The following is a 17,905-nucleotide window of genomic DNA, read 5'->3' on the forward strand; positions in this document are numbered from 1 at the left end:
CACGTGCTTAATTTGTGTTTGTAATTTGTCTCGTGCTTAGCGTTGAAGATAAACATCGCCAGAAAACCTCCATGTGTCTAATTTCAATGAAATTCTGCTACATGTGTACATACATATATATACAATAAGTCTCAAAATATTTATATTGAAACCTTTGGTCAAATGTATAAGAAAAATACTTTCACATGTTTAAAACTTAAGTGTTCAATACTTAATCTTACCTATATTAAGACAATAAGAGTCACGTATCAGTAAATCGATTAAATAGTCAAAAATAAAAATAATATATACCTTTAAGTCGTTAATTTATAATATGAATTTAAATATAGAGCTAATTCAAATTCGAAATTCAAATTAAAACGATAAGAAACATAAGGCATGAGTTAAAAAACAACACTTAAAAATATCTTTTTTTAGGTAACAATGACAGATAGTGGTTGAATTTTTTTTTATCTTTCAATTATATTTAAATTTCTAATTCTACCAGTGAATACATACTCGCCGAATATGATGAAGTTTATAAATTTATTCTTCTCAGGGCTTTTTTCATCTATCATCCACGCTAAGTATTATCAAAATTGGTCTAGTGAATAACTATGATAACAACAAAGATAGCTACTTTCGCGTTATAATAAAATACTAAGCGAACATTTCTTTGTTTTTGTTTTAGATTTTATTTAAAATAAAAAAAAATCAAGTAGCTTTAGTACCTTTAGCGAAGTGTTAAAATTTTCTTTTATAGAATCCTGTGAGCACAGCGCTGATCGGAATTTGCGATTTCGAGAACTGTTGCTATGTTAAGCAGTTGCAGTACTCGCTGCTAAACCAGTTTGTGGATAGCGACGTGGGCGCGACTGCATCGAGACTTAGCAGCATTAAGGCGAACTCGAAATAGCCCTTTTTAATTTAATTATCCCTGAAACTTGAATTTGAATCCTTAATTATTTTTACATAGGGTTTTTTTTTATTTAAATCAAAAAAGACTTTATCCTAGTACGCACAAGTACGAGTACTTTTAAATGGCCATTTTACAGAATAGATTTAAATGTAATGTTAACACCGATACAACCTCACGCACCCACATATATAAACTTGGTATAAGATTTGCCTTACACCCATACACATAATATACCAGCGTGAAGTACTCGTTTGACGTTTATGTTTGCAACTGAACGTAACATCAGTTCTACACACCAATTTAAATTAAACTCTGCACGCGCTTTAAGAGCCCGTCACTATTCAATATAGTTTAATTAATAATATTTTTATTGATAAAATAAATGTTGGATTTATGACCAAATCTATAATAACATTGACATTAAAATTTGTTTGTTTGTATATAGGGGTTTCTCTGGAACTTATGATCCAATTCCTAAAAATGTTTTCAGTTGTAAAAAGCAACATTATTCATGAGTGCAGTGCGTATAAATTATAATTATATCATACAAATTTCTTTATTAATAATTTGCACCCGTCCGAAGACAGGGCGAGTCACTAGTGCTTCATATGATATTCACGATTAAAGTGAATGACAGTATCAATCAATCTTCTCTCTAATTGCTCTTTTGTTTCAAAAACGTAAACAAATTATACGTTCCAATTCCAATTTTAAATCTATATATTTTTTTCTATTTCACGTTTATGAACTTGCCGTAAAGTGATATCAATGATCTTGAACAACAAAGAATTGATTTCAAATTATTATAAAGTAGGAAACACGCCAACTTTGTTGACAGTAAACGTATAAATACGGGCGGTGTGCCACGTTTATTTCTATAGAATATTTCTTGAGCGAGCCACACGCTTCTTTTTATCGTCACACATGAAATGTTTATGACAGCTTAAAACCGTAGTGGAACAAAAAAGTTAAATGTGTGCTGTTGCTAGTTTCGTTTCGCTGGGGGAGGTTATGGGGGCGCCACCCTAAGGATTCTGTACCCTCGTAGAGAACAATAGTTCACACGAAATAATCGATAAATACTATTCTGGTAAAGATCGGGCTACATTTCGGTAATATAATACGTACACTATTGATAATGACACTTTTTTTGTTAATTAGAATGCATTTTTGCTGGTAAAAATGAATTCAAATATATTTTAAAGTACACGTATACTTTTTGTAAAATATAATATATAATAAATAAAACAAAATACTATGAATAAGTTTTATTGAATAAAACAGCGTCAGAAACGTATAAAATGTAATTGAAATTTTACACCATTTTAATTATAAAAACTAATAAGCGACACGAATTCATATAACTAGAAAAAGGGAGTTTAACTGTTTTTATTGTTTAAGTTTTAATTTATATAAAATAATGGTTAAGGTCTTTCCACATTTCAGTAAAATAATTCGCTCATGTGCAAACAACGAACATTTATAAGATTGGAAGATATTTTAAAACTATTTGATAGTATTATATATTTCTACTAACCTTATATCGCAAAAGGAGTAAAAAATAATCACCTTAATTAGAATATATATTATTAAATATTTAAACGAACGATTTTAGTATTTAAACTTGCAAAGGACGAAAAACATGGGTTGAAACATCACAACCACGCTTTAATCTACATAAAACCACTGATGTTAACCCTGCGGAATATGTATTAAAACGCTACATAAAAGAGTGGGATAAATAAATAATTTTATTATTACGTTTTCACCGTTAACGTACTAAAATAATCCGTTACAATTAGTTCTAATTGATATAAATGTGACGGATTTGTGTTATTGCAATAATACCCATGCATGTAAGGGCAAAAACAAAAATGAATGAAAATAATACTTGACACTTTTCCGTGTGTATTTTGTTTTCACCGTGTGTGGACATAGCTTTATCTATTTTGAGATATCACTTTCAACGTGACAGTTGTTTGAAATTTATAAAATATCTCATTTAATCGTAAAAAGATTTTAAAAATAATTTCGATTTATAGACGGACTCTTTGGTGACTAATTTGAAATAAACTTGTATAAATTTAGCGAGTATAAAACTCTTACAGATGGTATTTTATCCGATTCATCTCGGTAATGATCTTATAAAATATTGCACCATTTTTCTTTCTTATAGTAATTCGATCGGTCATCTATCTTGAGATTCGTAATCTAATAAGATACCTTGAATAAATTCGTCTTGAATGGCAAAAATCGTAAAGGGGAGAGCGTGATAAATCTGAATTAACGTCGTGAGTCTACATTCCTACAGTCACACCCGCAGGTGAACGGTCTGCTGAACCTAATTGAAATATATGAACAATGTTTGGGATAAGACATAAATTAACTTGGCAAATTATTTACAGTGTTTGTTTTTTGAATACTAATTAAATTCGTAAGTAAATAAGTTTACGAAACACCGGTGTACCGGTACAACAAGATTATTTGCTTATAAATGAATGGTTTTTGCAATCGTCTTTGAGTTAGAACCACCCACTAAACAGCCGCCTATTCTATCGTTAAATATCAACTTTGTATTGCTGTTTTCCGGGCGAGTGGGCCATTGTATTGCCTAGCTCACCATATAACATCCTATAGCTTATTTCGATTCGAAGAAGAAATAAACGAACCTTAGATTTACGTATTCCATGCGATTTGCTATTAGCCCAGCTACATTGTGCCCAACTAACTGTTTTTGATTAATTACTCCTTTTCAATAAATATACACTTTATTTCACTCCAAGGTAATAACAGCTGCGTCCAAAATTCAATTCATAATGTATATCATAGTGGTGTATCATATCGCGTCAATCCAATGTCTAATGTTCTTTATTTGTCTTTTTACCTCCTGTGATTGGAACACTATACATCCCATGATTGGCAGAGCGGCACGGCAGAACGATCATACTCTTTGGTGTTACGCCTGCAATGAAACGTAATTTAAATTAGTCTTTACCTATCTGTTATTGAAGTTCGTATTCAGCTATTACGTACATATTTTAATTTAACTTCACCTCTTAGAATGTGTGGGTGAAATTTTGCAACGAATTTAAAACCAGTTCTATCCAATCTATTAGATCCAAGCCGCAGTTTCACAGTATTGGTGTTAATGACAATAATATATTTTATATAAATGTAATATAATACAAATATATATTTATTAGCATTGGAATATATGAATATTTTTTATCGTTTTTTTTTGTATTTCTTTACCAGTTCCATTATTTATTTGTTAATTTTACTAATTCCAAATAAATCATTATAATATTAATACTATATCTAAGGACTTAATGATAATCATTCTTATGTTAGTTAAAAATAAAACTATAATGTAATTGGAATAATAATTTTGACAGTTCTCGTCACTTAGATAAATGTTAAATTAAAACCTTAAATAAAAAAAAGATAGAAGAGTATCTTACAAAAAAAATATAATACCTAATAAACTCTCGTGTACAGGTGATTTATAAAAAGGATAATATAATATTGTGAAGAAAATTTTACACAATGACCGTCGGAGATTTTTCGCCGTTGGAATTTCACACAATAGACTTTATAACATTAGCGGACTCGGATAATGAAAGTAGATTTTGCTATGTAATTCACAGTCTAAGTTAAAAGCGGTATTATTTATTTTCCTTGTCAATATTTCAAATTATTCATCTTTTTTCCTCTATACATCCGAGTAATTATTCCTTTTCAAGCAGCATTTCTGCCAAACGATATGAAAATTAGTTATCAATGTGATAAAGCTTACCATAATACCAGGATTTTGTATAATTTTGTCTAGGGATTCGTGTAACCTTATCGAATCATACTGTAATAGTTTCAAGCAGTAAAACAGGTTTTCTGTTAAGAAATTATTAGGGAATTACGGGATAGGCATTGTAGCACTGCCAGTGTGGTGGATATACTGCCAATAGTACAATCAAGTGCCTCGTAAAGTTTGTAAGCCATTGGCCATGAGTTTGATCTCTCCCATCGTGTCGGATCACTGGATTTTGTGAGTGATTCAATATAGGGTTTTACCTGATGGTAGGGCTCTGTGCATGTCCGTCTTGTTAGGTACCAACCACTCATCAGATATTTTACCGCAAATCACAAATTGGCACAAATTGGTATTGGTGTGTCCCAGTTTGAAATGTGGGTGAGCCAGTGTAACTACACAAGGGACATAACATATTAGTTTTCATCATTGTTATGGGATTAGCGATGAAAGGAATGGTTAAAATTTATTACAGTGCCAATGTTTATGGACGTTGGTGATAACATATTAGGTTATTTTTGGAACAACATGAAAAAATGTAAACATATAGTAAGGATCCTTATTTATGATGAATTTGCTTGTACTGTATGAAAACCCAGCTTCGCTCGGGTGATATAAATAAAACTAAATAAATACGGTTTATCCTTTACTTTTCATACAACATATAACCTTTTTCATAAACGTTGATCTATAATTTATTTTGTATAATTTTCCATCGAGTCTACCGTACCCTTCACGAAATTATTATTTGGAACGCACTTTCTGAACGCACCCGTAAACGTCAAACATGGCCGCCCGTTGAACTGTCATGTCATTGAATTTTATGGATTTCATATCGAATTAACTCGATTATACGAATTTTGCGGATATATGTTGTCGACTACCGATTTACTGTTTGACGATCCATAATTGTGGATAGGTTTCGATCGGGTCTATCGCACGAAATTGTTTATATAGATATAGATTTATCCTCCGTTGATTCTGAATCTAGATAATAGTATAAGGTTTTCTTACAAACAAAAAAAATAATAAAACCGCCAATCTCTTACTATTTACAACCCACATCTGCGGGTATCCCTCTCTGCTACACCCTCTGTGAACGCCACCCTGTTTATGGCCGGGCATTGTATGAGCTTAATTAATTTGCTTCTATGTGAACAATCTTTTCAGTATTTGTTGAATCATCTATCGAAACAATTAGAGTGTTTTATATATATTTTATCTATGTGTAGCACACAAACACATTTATCTTTTTCTTTTAAATCCTCTCCATTTAAAGAATGGGTTGGAAGGTTATTTCACCAGTTTTTTCCAATGTAGTTTGGGGGTTATACACGTCACCGATTTTCTTTCGATGCATCCATGTCTCCTCACGATGATTTCCTTCGCCGTTCAGATCGAGATTTGCATTATAAACAATTTTACACACAATTTAAGCATATGAAATTGCAGTGATGCTAGCTAACTCAGCTACTCATAATCGTTCGTTTTTAACCCACACACAATATTCAGGGGGTAATCCCGAGTCTTGATGTTAAACAAAGACGACAAATATTACATACTGAGCAAAGACTTGGTATTCTCTATGAAGCCTTTCAACTCAAATTAAAAACTATTATTAATATTATTATTAATTAAAATTGCAATCTTCGTTTAAAACCCACAGGATCATAATATGGATATAACCTCGATGTAATGAGATGTAATGATTAGCATTTATGTGAACTCAGCTTTATAGATTCATTCAAATGCATTAGTTTCTGTTACGCTTATTCGCATGCAGTTATATTCTTAAAGCAGAATACAAAGCCAGTGCCCTAATACGTCTCGGTCACTTTATAAACCAATTGCATAGACTTCCAGTATTTACGGGATCTTGGGTATTTGTATTCAATATCACAATCATATTATACAATCCATTGTATGTAAATTGTCTTAATCTTAGTATTTTCCAATTGCATGGCGCATAAAATATAATAAATTGTAATGTTTAAATGTATAATTACTAGCTGCCCGTCGCGACGTAGAAAAATCGTAGAAAGATACCCCATTTTTCTCCATGAAGATGAATTTTCCAAAAAATATTTCTAAGCGAATGCTCGTGTAGTAAAATAAATCTACGTTCCAAATTTCAGCTTTCTAGACTCAGTGGCTTTGGTTCATATTCATTTTTATAATTATACTTACTTAAAATAAGAATATTCTAAATTAAATTTTTGAAATAAAAAGATTAATTTTATATTTAAAAAAATAATACTTCTTTTTATAGTCTCGTCAGTATGTGGAGAACTTAGCCAAGTACTTGAGAAATAAGTGCATTATACTTTCAAAAGCATTTATGAGTAAGTGAATGTCACATTATCCCCGTACCCGGAATGGCACAAGAACACTGAACACGCGCACGACATTTAAATTTATGATCTGAACATGCCATTTAAGATATATCTATGATATCGACAACATCTTATATTAAACCTTTTTCCACTGATTGATTCATGCTATATAGCTTTGTATATTAAGCATGAAATTAATGCATTGAAAACATGTACGCGTAGTCGATGCACTTGATTGAATTGAGAAGCATTTTTGACATTTATTTATAAGTTTTAGGTATTAGTGACGTCAGAGTTATATCATATAATCTATTAATGATTCTTCTCTTCCTTAATATGTATATCGATATCGTATTATTACATACAAAAAGGACCTCTTATATCACGTGGAAACGCATTGACGTTTTATAAATTAACTATTCCATAATGGTTAATGCATAATATAAATACGATACAACTTATATACCCTTTGTCTACTGAGAGGAAATATTACAAACATTGGATAGTTACCAAGTGGTCAATATAAAGGTTATGTCATAAATTTAACTTGTTGACTTCCAGACAGGATACATAACAAACATATATGATTGTATTTAACTAACATTACTGTATTTTTAGATGTTGAAAAAGTGTAACTACTGAGTTTCTTGCCGGTTCTTCTAGGTAGAATCTACATTCCGAACCGGTGATAGCTTTACCTTAAATAGTTTGTTAAATGACGATTCAAAAGTGCTTGTAAAAGCCTACTTGAATAAAGTATATTTTGATTTGATTTTATGTTTCGATTGGTGAAAAAGACTAACTGTGTTTACATTTACGAAGGAAATTCTTCATCACAAACCGGTAGCTTATTAGGGCTTATAAGATCTTACTTAATTGAGTATGTTTTGATTAAGATATATCCTGAATCAGTTATAGGTAACAAAACAGCTTAGATCATAACGGTTGGAGGCGCATTTACGAAAGCAGTCTTTGACTGACTTATCGAACGCGCTAGCTTCATCTTTAAATATCATAATTTATTCCTTACCGTCGGCTCCAATTGACTCAGTTTATTAATATATTAAATACGAGAATTAAACAATTATAATAAATAAATCTAATCACATAATAACACATTCGAGCTACGTATGTCTGCATTAAATTTAAATGCTAATAATCGACAAATGAACTTCCATCGTAAGACGCTGGAATGTCTACAAGTAAGATGAATTACTAAACGCATACGCTTTAAAGCGCTTCATTGGATAACTTGCTGTCGAGTAAATGGACTTGAGCGTACTAAATCTGTCGTCCGAACATTTACCTTGGACTTATTGGTTTCAGCGAAAACACTGGCTATTGTTAGTATAAATGGTGCAATAAATATGAATTACGCATCCGTACTTTTACTTTTGAACTGAGTAAATATTTACACTTGCAAGTGTTTTAGTACTTTTTTTATCCAAATAAACTAATTTTTAAAACCGAAAGTAGAACTCGTAAACTGTCATTAACATAGAATTATTAGTTTTTAAATTACGACGATCATTATTTCTTCTACTAATGTTTACTTTGAAGCGATTACTTTTATTTTATCATTCGTTCATACTTAAAATAAACCTCACGTTGAACATTTTACATGAACTAAATAGAGTTTTTACCAAAACGTAATTCAACAAAACAAATCGGCCATAAATTTATTTTTTTAGTAAATATGCGTCTAAATAGCCTTTAATGTTTTTGAGATAAAGGTCATATTAAAAGAACAATCGATGAGGTCGTGATACACTGGGTCTTGTCGGCGTTGGATTCTACGAATAGCTATTCTCTGTCGGAAAGCTTACGTTTTAAGAAGCAATACAAACGTCAGTTGAGGCAAATTCTTGTGAAATATGATTTTAGCTGAATAAAAACTTTTTATTGACTATTTTTAGAATGAACAAAAGTAACTGTAGATGTGCTAACGATATTCTCCTTCAACGCGAGCGTGAAATGAATTATTGTGAACACAAATTCAGTGGTGTTTACCCCGGTTTTACCTCAGAATCATCAGTTGTGATTATTTTCTAACCACTGGGCCATAACGGTTGATAGAACGAACTATACTTCTACTAATCGAAAGTTGGTATGTTATCTACTTTTAAAATCTTGATAATTGAAAATATTTATAAAAATAGTGACTAAACTTATCTTCCACTTACATATAAACAAACGTATGAGCAACCGCAAAATCGAAATCACATTTCCGAATCCCACAACATGTTTAACTAATGACATCACTAAAGTTTTCTTTAAAACCACTAAGTAATAATGATTCACAAAAAAATATCTGAAACATCACACGAAAGTCGGCGTTTAAAAAAATCAGCTATTGTCATCGCTTGAACACACTTACATAAGAGTAGGTTTAGATGTTCGAACTTAGAACTTAGAAGTGAAGCTCATGAATTATTTAGACTTAAATATACCTCGCGCAGTTATCGCAATTTCTCTTGAAAGTATCACCGCTCAAGTTTCCCTTATATTGTTCCTACAGGCCACTTTATCTGCGTAGAAATACAGAAAAACCTAAATTTTTTTTTTTCAGATTATAAATATATAAATTATTAATATAAATTAAAAACAATATTTTCATCAGTGATATGTAATTGGGTCTTATCAAATTAGTTCAAATTCAGGCAAGCACAATACAGGATTGTAAGGAATAATTATAATTTATTTGTCTATGGTCAGTGGTGACTTACTTTCAAGTGGCCCTTTTGATCGGGCATCTACTTATGCTATAAAAAAATTAATATACCCAACTGTGTAACAAAGGGTACATTAAGACGCGATCACGTGTGACAGTTGAATAAAATTTTGTCCAATTATTTTTTTAAACGATTAACTCAACATCTGTCGCATGTCGATATCAAGAGTGCTTAATCGATTACTTAATCGATTTTCACAGAAACTTCGATTCTTGTTTCTGTTATATTTGAGAAATTAAAATCAGTCTGTAATGTACTTTTTTTTAATTTTATATACATATAAAATGATATAAGAGTGAATGTTATTTTAATGATACACAAAGCGATAGCTTTAAATTTTGAAATTTCGATCGTACAATAATGTTTTACGTCCTCGGTGTACGATTATATTATTTTATGACACAATAAACTCAGCCATTGATCACCCAACAGCGACCAAACGGATTTCATAATATAATTTTATTTTCTATTAAACTATCAGTATAAATTAAGCATATTTTACGAATGATAAAATATTATTGAAGAATATTAATTGTTGCTTTAACAACGAGATCATTTAAATATAGACTTCAATTGAAAAATGCGAATTGCTGGAAACGCTTTTGAATTGTTCTACAACTATTTTTCCTACCTTAATATATTTCTGTGACAATGTAATATATATTACATACATATTTACTCGGTTTCTGGTAAATTCTAGAAAATACCAGTTTCGTTCGAATCCAAACAATGTTCGTGGAACTTGAGCTTAGATTACGTCCATAGTCTATACACACTCCATTGAGCAGCGCTCGAATGCGCCGCCATGATAATTTCAATAATACACTTTAACCGCGCCCTTCTCTTATCCAAATGCATTTTAATTATTTTTTTTAAATCAAAATATAAATAGCAGTTTCGTTTGAACCCGCAATCGTCGGTTAGCAATCATATTAACAACAATACATAGACTTACTCAAAAACAATTAGTAATTCATCGTAAATTTAACGTATATTATTTATTGTTTAATAATAATTGTATACTTTAACACACACACACACACACACATACTAATAATTTAATAATACAGATATATTGTAAAGTTAGGTATGTGTTTACTTTTCGTATCAGCTGTAAATTTTATAATTATAGAAATGTACTTTATTTTTATATCGCTACTCGTGATAGCGTAAGAATTATTTTTGTCACTTGATTAATCAGTTACATAGTATTAAATAATTTAATATACGTATAATCATGTAAATAAATTTTGTGTTAAAACTATTTTATAATATTATATTTTATTAAAAAACTTTAAAAGTTTACATTAATGCAATGTTACATTAAATTTAGTAATGTCCATCAACCAATTGAGATGAATAAATAATGAAAAATTTAGTTGGGCACACTTTGGAGCTACAACAGACTAAATGCAAAATTAAACATTCACACACAACTGATTAATTGAGAACCTTTTTTGAAGTTGGTTCTAAACGTAGTAATGTTTTAAAGTTTTTTTGCACATCGCGACAATACAATTTTCATACGTCGAGAACCAGTTTTGCAATTTTGAAGTTCGCTGCAGCGATTTAATTTTTATTTGAAACCAAAATAATGTAAGTGGATGTTATGCTACGGCTATTTAGTGCAAATTGGAACGCTTCTCTCAATATTAATTTTATGGTGTATCGTATTACAGAAAGGTCAATGAACTATGCTGTCTGTGACACCATAATTAGCTTTTTGTGCGTTCCCTTAGTGTCAATGTTCCTCTCGATTGTTAGATATTAAACAAAATTATTGGTTATTTTATCAAGAATCAATATCCCATTGAATTGAATTTTATTTTGATTATAAGAATTATAAAAAACTTTATATAATCTAAAATATTTTTACTCTGGCTAGTGCGGGCATCTCCTATTTCGTCTACTGTTCTTAGCGGGTTCGATCAGTTATAGGTCTATTATAAGGATATTTTCCGTTATATTTGACTATAAAATAATAACGTTATTTAACTCCAATGCAGGATATACGAATAAATGTAACGTTCATTATGTGAAAAAAAATAAATATGCAAAATAATTTTATCGTAATTTTGTCATATCTGGCAAGATCTATTTTTTTCAATGTATATCATAATCGCAAAAATTGTATTGTTAAGCGTAAAAACCCACACATTATCATGTGGCTTTTGTATGTAATACATATATATATATATAAGGATGTATGTGTGATGTCAGGGTGTATTTATGTATTGAACGAGTTTCTTGAATAAATCACCCTCATGCTCGTAAACTGATGTAATGGCATTCAAAATATGTCTAGTTACTCTTGATAGGTACTTAGGTTCGCCGCGTCTCAACCATTTTGACCTTTGAAATTCCAATGACGCTCGATTCGATGGCTAACGATGGCATTTGTGGGGTCTGCTAAGTTCGACTATGTAGTGAATGGGCTGGAAACGTGCTTAAAATTTTAACTTCAAATATACATCCGCATAATAAGTAAATATGCATTATAAATGCAAACAACTTTGTTGTACAAAATGTACCACCTTTATTAAAAAATATAAATTGAATTTCGAATTCGAATTTTAAATTGTATTTTTTTTTTATTTGTATCGGACCTTATATTTACATAAAGATTCACATCGAGGCTTGAATCTAAATCGAAAATTAATAAATAATTTCGTGTTGACTGTACTTATTATGGAGGTTTAATATCGAATTAGACAAACAATATAGGTGAAGATTACTACGAGTGAGAAACGAACCTAAGTGGTTTTAATGAGACTTTCAACTATATAATGTTTACTTTTCCTAACAAAACATCACCAAAAAGTTATCATTCAATTATCATATTTATTTGTAGATGTTAAATTATAATTGCAACCGATTCAAATATCACCTTATATTATTAACAATAATTTATTATTTATTAACTATACAATAACGACAATTAATTCTCTCACGACGCGTAATTAAATCTGCAACAAGAAGAGTAAAGTGCCGCCTCGTTACGTTGGAATGTATTTTCAATTGTCAGTATCGATTAACTGATTTAATTTGTCGTGTTCTTTTAACAAAAAAATAGATTAAAATAACCATCAATACCATCTCATGAATTAATAACAATGGCAAGAAAGGATGTTATAATGTATAATTTAACGGAATGAAGTAAAGTTTATGGAAAGTTATCGCAACCATGGGTAATACGAATTCTGGTCAGGGCCACGCCCGTCAAAACAGCAAGAGTAGAAAATCTAGAAGTCTACCAACATCGCCAGAAGTACGAAGGTATGTATTTTAAACTAGCTGTGCCCGAGACTTCGTATGCGTTTGAATTTAGAAAATAAGTTATTGTTATACCTAAGCTACTCCTTATTACATCAGCTACCTCTCAGTGAAAGTCCCATCAAAATCGGTCCAGCCGTTCCAGAGATTAGCTGGAACAAACAAACAGACAGACAGACAGACTGACAGATGACTGCGTGTTTTGAAATTTTTAACACGAATACCAAAATTTTCTCTTCCTATAATGTTCTTCGAATTGTGTAATAGAATCCGCTCGATTATCAAACAATGTCTAAATAATATCATATGGAACAAGGACTAATGTAATTGTAATTTTGAAACTTGCCCTATGCAACAGTTCTGTCTGACTGACTGACGTGACTAATGCGGCGCTGATAAGATCAATCTGCCTCTATGATAACAGTGACAATAGAATTGATGTGCAAGTTTCACAAGTTTTTTTATAATGTGCTAGGCAAGACATGCGTTCTAATGCCTCTTTAAATTTGTTTCGTATATTATTATACGATTTGGGCTAAAACTTTGACGAGTCTGCAATCGTTGTAACTGTAGTACCGTTTAGTGGCAAGTTGCAACAAAGAGGATAACTTTAAAACATTCTTTAAGATAAAAACATGTATAAGAACCAACTTCCATGCTGGTGGTGAGTGTTTTGGTGATGATGAATTATTTTAATCACAAACAAGATAACATAAATTATAATCGTATATAATATTAGATGTGAATATTTTAATTAATACACAGATTAAATTTTTTAAAATAGAATTCCACAAACGCCTGATTAATCAATGACCTCTTTAAAACTCAACAAGACCGAGGTGAAAATAAGAGTAGGTACCTAGTTCACTTAGCCGGTCGTTCTAAAAATATCCAAGCCTGATTTAAGTCACTGTTCGATCTTTTACGATAGCTATATCATCAGTATCGTAAAGCATAATAATCTTTGATCTCGACATGTTACTCCGAAGGTGAAACCTAAACAATGAAAAATGCTGAACCCTTTGTATTGATCCATACAAATGTTTTTGTAACGAACAAAGCGCCGAAGCTTCTGTTTATTGTGCTGTTCGGTTTTATTATTATTATTTCGAATTTCTATAATAATATTAAAAACGGGAGAGTAGCTGTTTGTCTGTCTGTATGTTACTCTTTCATGTTCAGACCACTGAAGCGATTTTTATGAAATTTGCTATGAAGCATAAACCCCAATGAAGGACAATGCGCGATAAATGCGATTGAAGCCACACCTGAAGTCGAGTTATTAATATAATGTTTTTGTAAAATCAATGTTTTAATTTAATAGTAAACAATATTGTTGCCGTATCTTAGCTTTTTTTAGTTCATTATTTCGTCGTATGCCGAATCTTCTGTCGAAGAAATAAAGAAGACTGCTTTACATCGGTGTTGTAGTTATTTAACCTAACGTACTCTTATAGAAACAGTTCAACTAAGTTCGAGTTGCCAAGTTTTAAAATATATATTTATACTATTATATGTATGATATACAATTGTGTTGTTGAGGTATTATGTAAGAAATTAAAAAGTCATCGCTCAACACGAGCGTAAGATGTCAAAACTTGATATGCGATTTTAACTATAATAATTATACAATGTATAAGATACACGTATCAAAATAACGTATCACCGTAAGTTATTATATGATTTAATTCTAACATAATCAAACTGCTGATTTGAATAAATAGTCTAAATGATTACGGTTCAATCATAATACATATGTAATAATGTAATATTTTATGGGAAAAGTTGTAAATTTGTGAAACTATTTATATATATAAAAATATTTTACCGTTATATCCAATAAATCCATATCGAGCCGAGATGGCCCAGTGGTTAGAACGCGTGCATCTTAACCGATGATTTCGGGTTCAAACCCAGGCAGGCACCACTGAATTTTCATGTGCATAATTTGTGTTTATAATTCATCTCGTGCTCGGCGGTGAAGGAAAACATCGTGAGGAAACCTGCATGTGTCTAATTTCAACGAAATTCTGCCACATGTGTATTCCGCCAACCCGCATTGGAGCAGCGTGGTGGAATATGCTCCAAACCTTCTCCTCAAAGGGAGAGGAGGCCTTTATCCCAGCAGTGGGACATTTACGGGCTGCTAATGCTAATATCCAATAAAGAAAACATTTACAAATAAAGTAACATTATGTAAAAGCGTTAAATTGGGTGAATTTAGCGTATAGTTTATTTTTAATAATAACATTAACGTTAAGTATGAAATTTTTATTATACTCATACATATATAGTCAACACTGCATGGCCCAAGCGTGACAGCTTTAATTTCCGAACTCGGCCGTCCCGGAAGTTACCGTCACGCGCGATACCGTTGTTACCAGACATAGAAGACAAACAAAAAATAATTATATTATACTGTTTTAAATAATACTGAACGAATTTAAAGAGGTACCTAAAGATGCAATGAAAGTAGTATGATTAGAATAAAATAAATTACATATTTAATTTTGTATTCTTAATTCCAGCCTACAAATCGAATATCAGTATATGTTTTGAAGGAATTACTAATATTCCTGTCTCTCTCTTTCTCTCTTACTGTCCTCTAATTAAGCGTAAAAGTGACGACAATTACCTTAATCAGTATCGAACTTGCGATATTTACATCACTAGGCAAATACAATACAAATAATACTTAATACAAGTAATAATACGTTACATTAAACTAGAACAAATATTTCGTCGTATTTGTGAACAATTTGTCAAAATTAAATTAATGTTAAACATTTCACAAAAGATTATATTCCGTTTACATTATATGCTATAAAGTATAAGAAAAATAAACATATGTAATATGCATAGATAATTATTGTAAACAATTCCCTATATAACGCGTGTCAAGTCTGTTGCGCAAAAGCACTGCTTGTCAAATGACACTGCGCTCGCGTCGCCAGATGTTCACTGTTTGGATCTGCCCTTATTATTAAATATTAAACAATGGTTTGATCACAAAGGACTTTGTGAAAACAATCTTAAGTGTAGGAAAATATCGTTTTAATCTCACGGCCTTGATTAAGAGCTTTTATATTGACATGTAACATATTTTAACACATAAGGTAATTCAATCGAATTTTTGGCACAAACGTTTGTTTCAAATGTATGTTTGTCATCTTGAATTCAGTAAATTCCAATTCAATATTAATTGAAACATCAAATTACATATGTCAATTGATAAATTCGTATGCGTTTTAACTATTGGACCAAGAAATTACCATTATTTGAGCATTAACACGTTCTATTGAGAGAACTATCTTAAGTAATTTAATAAAAAATCAATTTTATTACAGGTGAATAATTCATTAATTATTATTATACTATTTATGTAACAATTATGCTACCAGCGCCATCTTGTGTCGAGTAGTGACAGTACTTTCATTTATTGGAAATTCAAGCTCACACGCATTTTAAGTTCAGTTTTAATAAATAAATAAACTGAATATATTATAACATAAAAATGTATAGTAGTCGGTGATTTTATTTGTTAGTATATATAATGATATGATATATTTAATATTTATACGAAAAACGTTTATCGTGTGATTCATATAAACATAGTTACCTCGTTTATTATTTTGTCTATCTAAATCAGCCTGTTATACTGTTTTCATGAATTATTCTCGTAATTTACTTGAAACAGCTTCCTAGCCAGTGGTTTATTGTGAAATCGTGACCGCGGCGCTGGCGCGACTTCTCAGTGGGTAGTCGTATTACATTTTCATAATATTAATTATATTTAGAATTTCACAGTACGAGACATATATCAACTATACCACGCATTAGGGTTGAACTAACTTTACGAATATGGTAAAGTTACATTTTATTTAATTTTATATATTATACAGATGCAAGGCTTAAAATACTACTAAACAGAAAAGTTAGTTAAATTTTTGCCCGCATTCAAAAACTTAACCGATGTTAAACAAAATATATACCATCTATACTAATATTATAAATAGGTAAAATATGTTTGTTTGTAAGTGAAGAATAATCTCCGGAACGAATGATCCAATTCTATTTTTTTTTTCACTGGTAGAAAGCTACTCTAATCCTGAGTGCTATAAAGTATAAATTATATTTATATCATAGAATTTTTCCATAATAAATTGCACTCGTGCGAAGCAGGGCCGGGTTCCTATTTTAAAAAATAATACAGTTCAAATTAAAAACGGTACTTTTCATTGATTTAAAATAAATGAATGATATGAAATGATTCGATATTTATAATGAAGACTAAAACCTATTAGTTTTTACGAACTAAATAAAAGGATCTTGATTATTTTAGTTATAATGGTCACAATAAGTAAAAAAAGATTAAAAACTAAAAAGATAATTCGAAACAAAAGAGGATTATTTTCAGTGATTGGTTAATGTTATCAAAGAAGGTCATGACTGTCTATTCAAAATTAAAATAATTTTCAACTAAAACCATCAATGAGGCCAAATAATTATTGGGGATGTCGGAAATATACGTTGATCTTTGGTTTGGTATATGTTCTAGACAAACCGAGACCACAAATCCTGGTTAACGAAAGGTATCTTTCGTTTTTTAGTAACTCTACTACATATGGGTGACTCATTTCCTTGCTACAGCCATTATCATGTTCGTAATTAAGGGTTAAAACCACGTTCGTTCTGATCTACACTTTTTCATCTTCGTATCCTAATTTACTTGAGTAAGGAAGGCGATTTTCCAAATGTTCCTGTTTCGAATCGAGAGTACCTACCTAATTAGCTTTTTGGAATTGGCTTTCAGAAAGATTAGGCTTCATTCCTCTTGATACATTTTACATGCCTAACAAGAAAT

The 17,905-nt window shown here is 30.8% G+C and overlaps 1 protein-coding gene across 4 annotated transcripts in view; it reads left to right on the forward strand.

Annotated features, from left to right (window-relative positions):
- The window catches only part of LOC125075009 (protein sickie), a 213,036-nt gene that overhangs the window by 120,929 nt on the left and 74,202 nt on the right, over nt 1–17,905 (forward strand). The window contains exon 1 of one of the 4 annotated variants that reach the window (XM_047686576.1): nt 12,858–13,044. The exons of the other annotated variants lie outside the window; for them this stretch is intronic. Coding sequence (XP_047542532.1) covers nt 12,953–13,044 — 92 coding nt within the window. The 5' untranslated portion in view covers nt 12,858–12,952. Of the gene's footprint in view, nt 1–12,857; nt 13,045–17,905 lie in introns of those variants that run through there. 4 annotated transcript variants of the gene reach the window in all.

The sequence above is a fragment of the Vanessa atalanta genome, chromosome 2, assembly GCF_905147765.1.
Source record: "Vanessa atalanta chromosome 2, ilVanAtal1.2, whole genome shotgun sequence".
Classification (NCBI taxonomy): Eukaryota; Metazoa; Arthropoda; class Insecta; order Lepidoptera; family Nymphalidae; genus Vanessa; species Vanessa atalanta.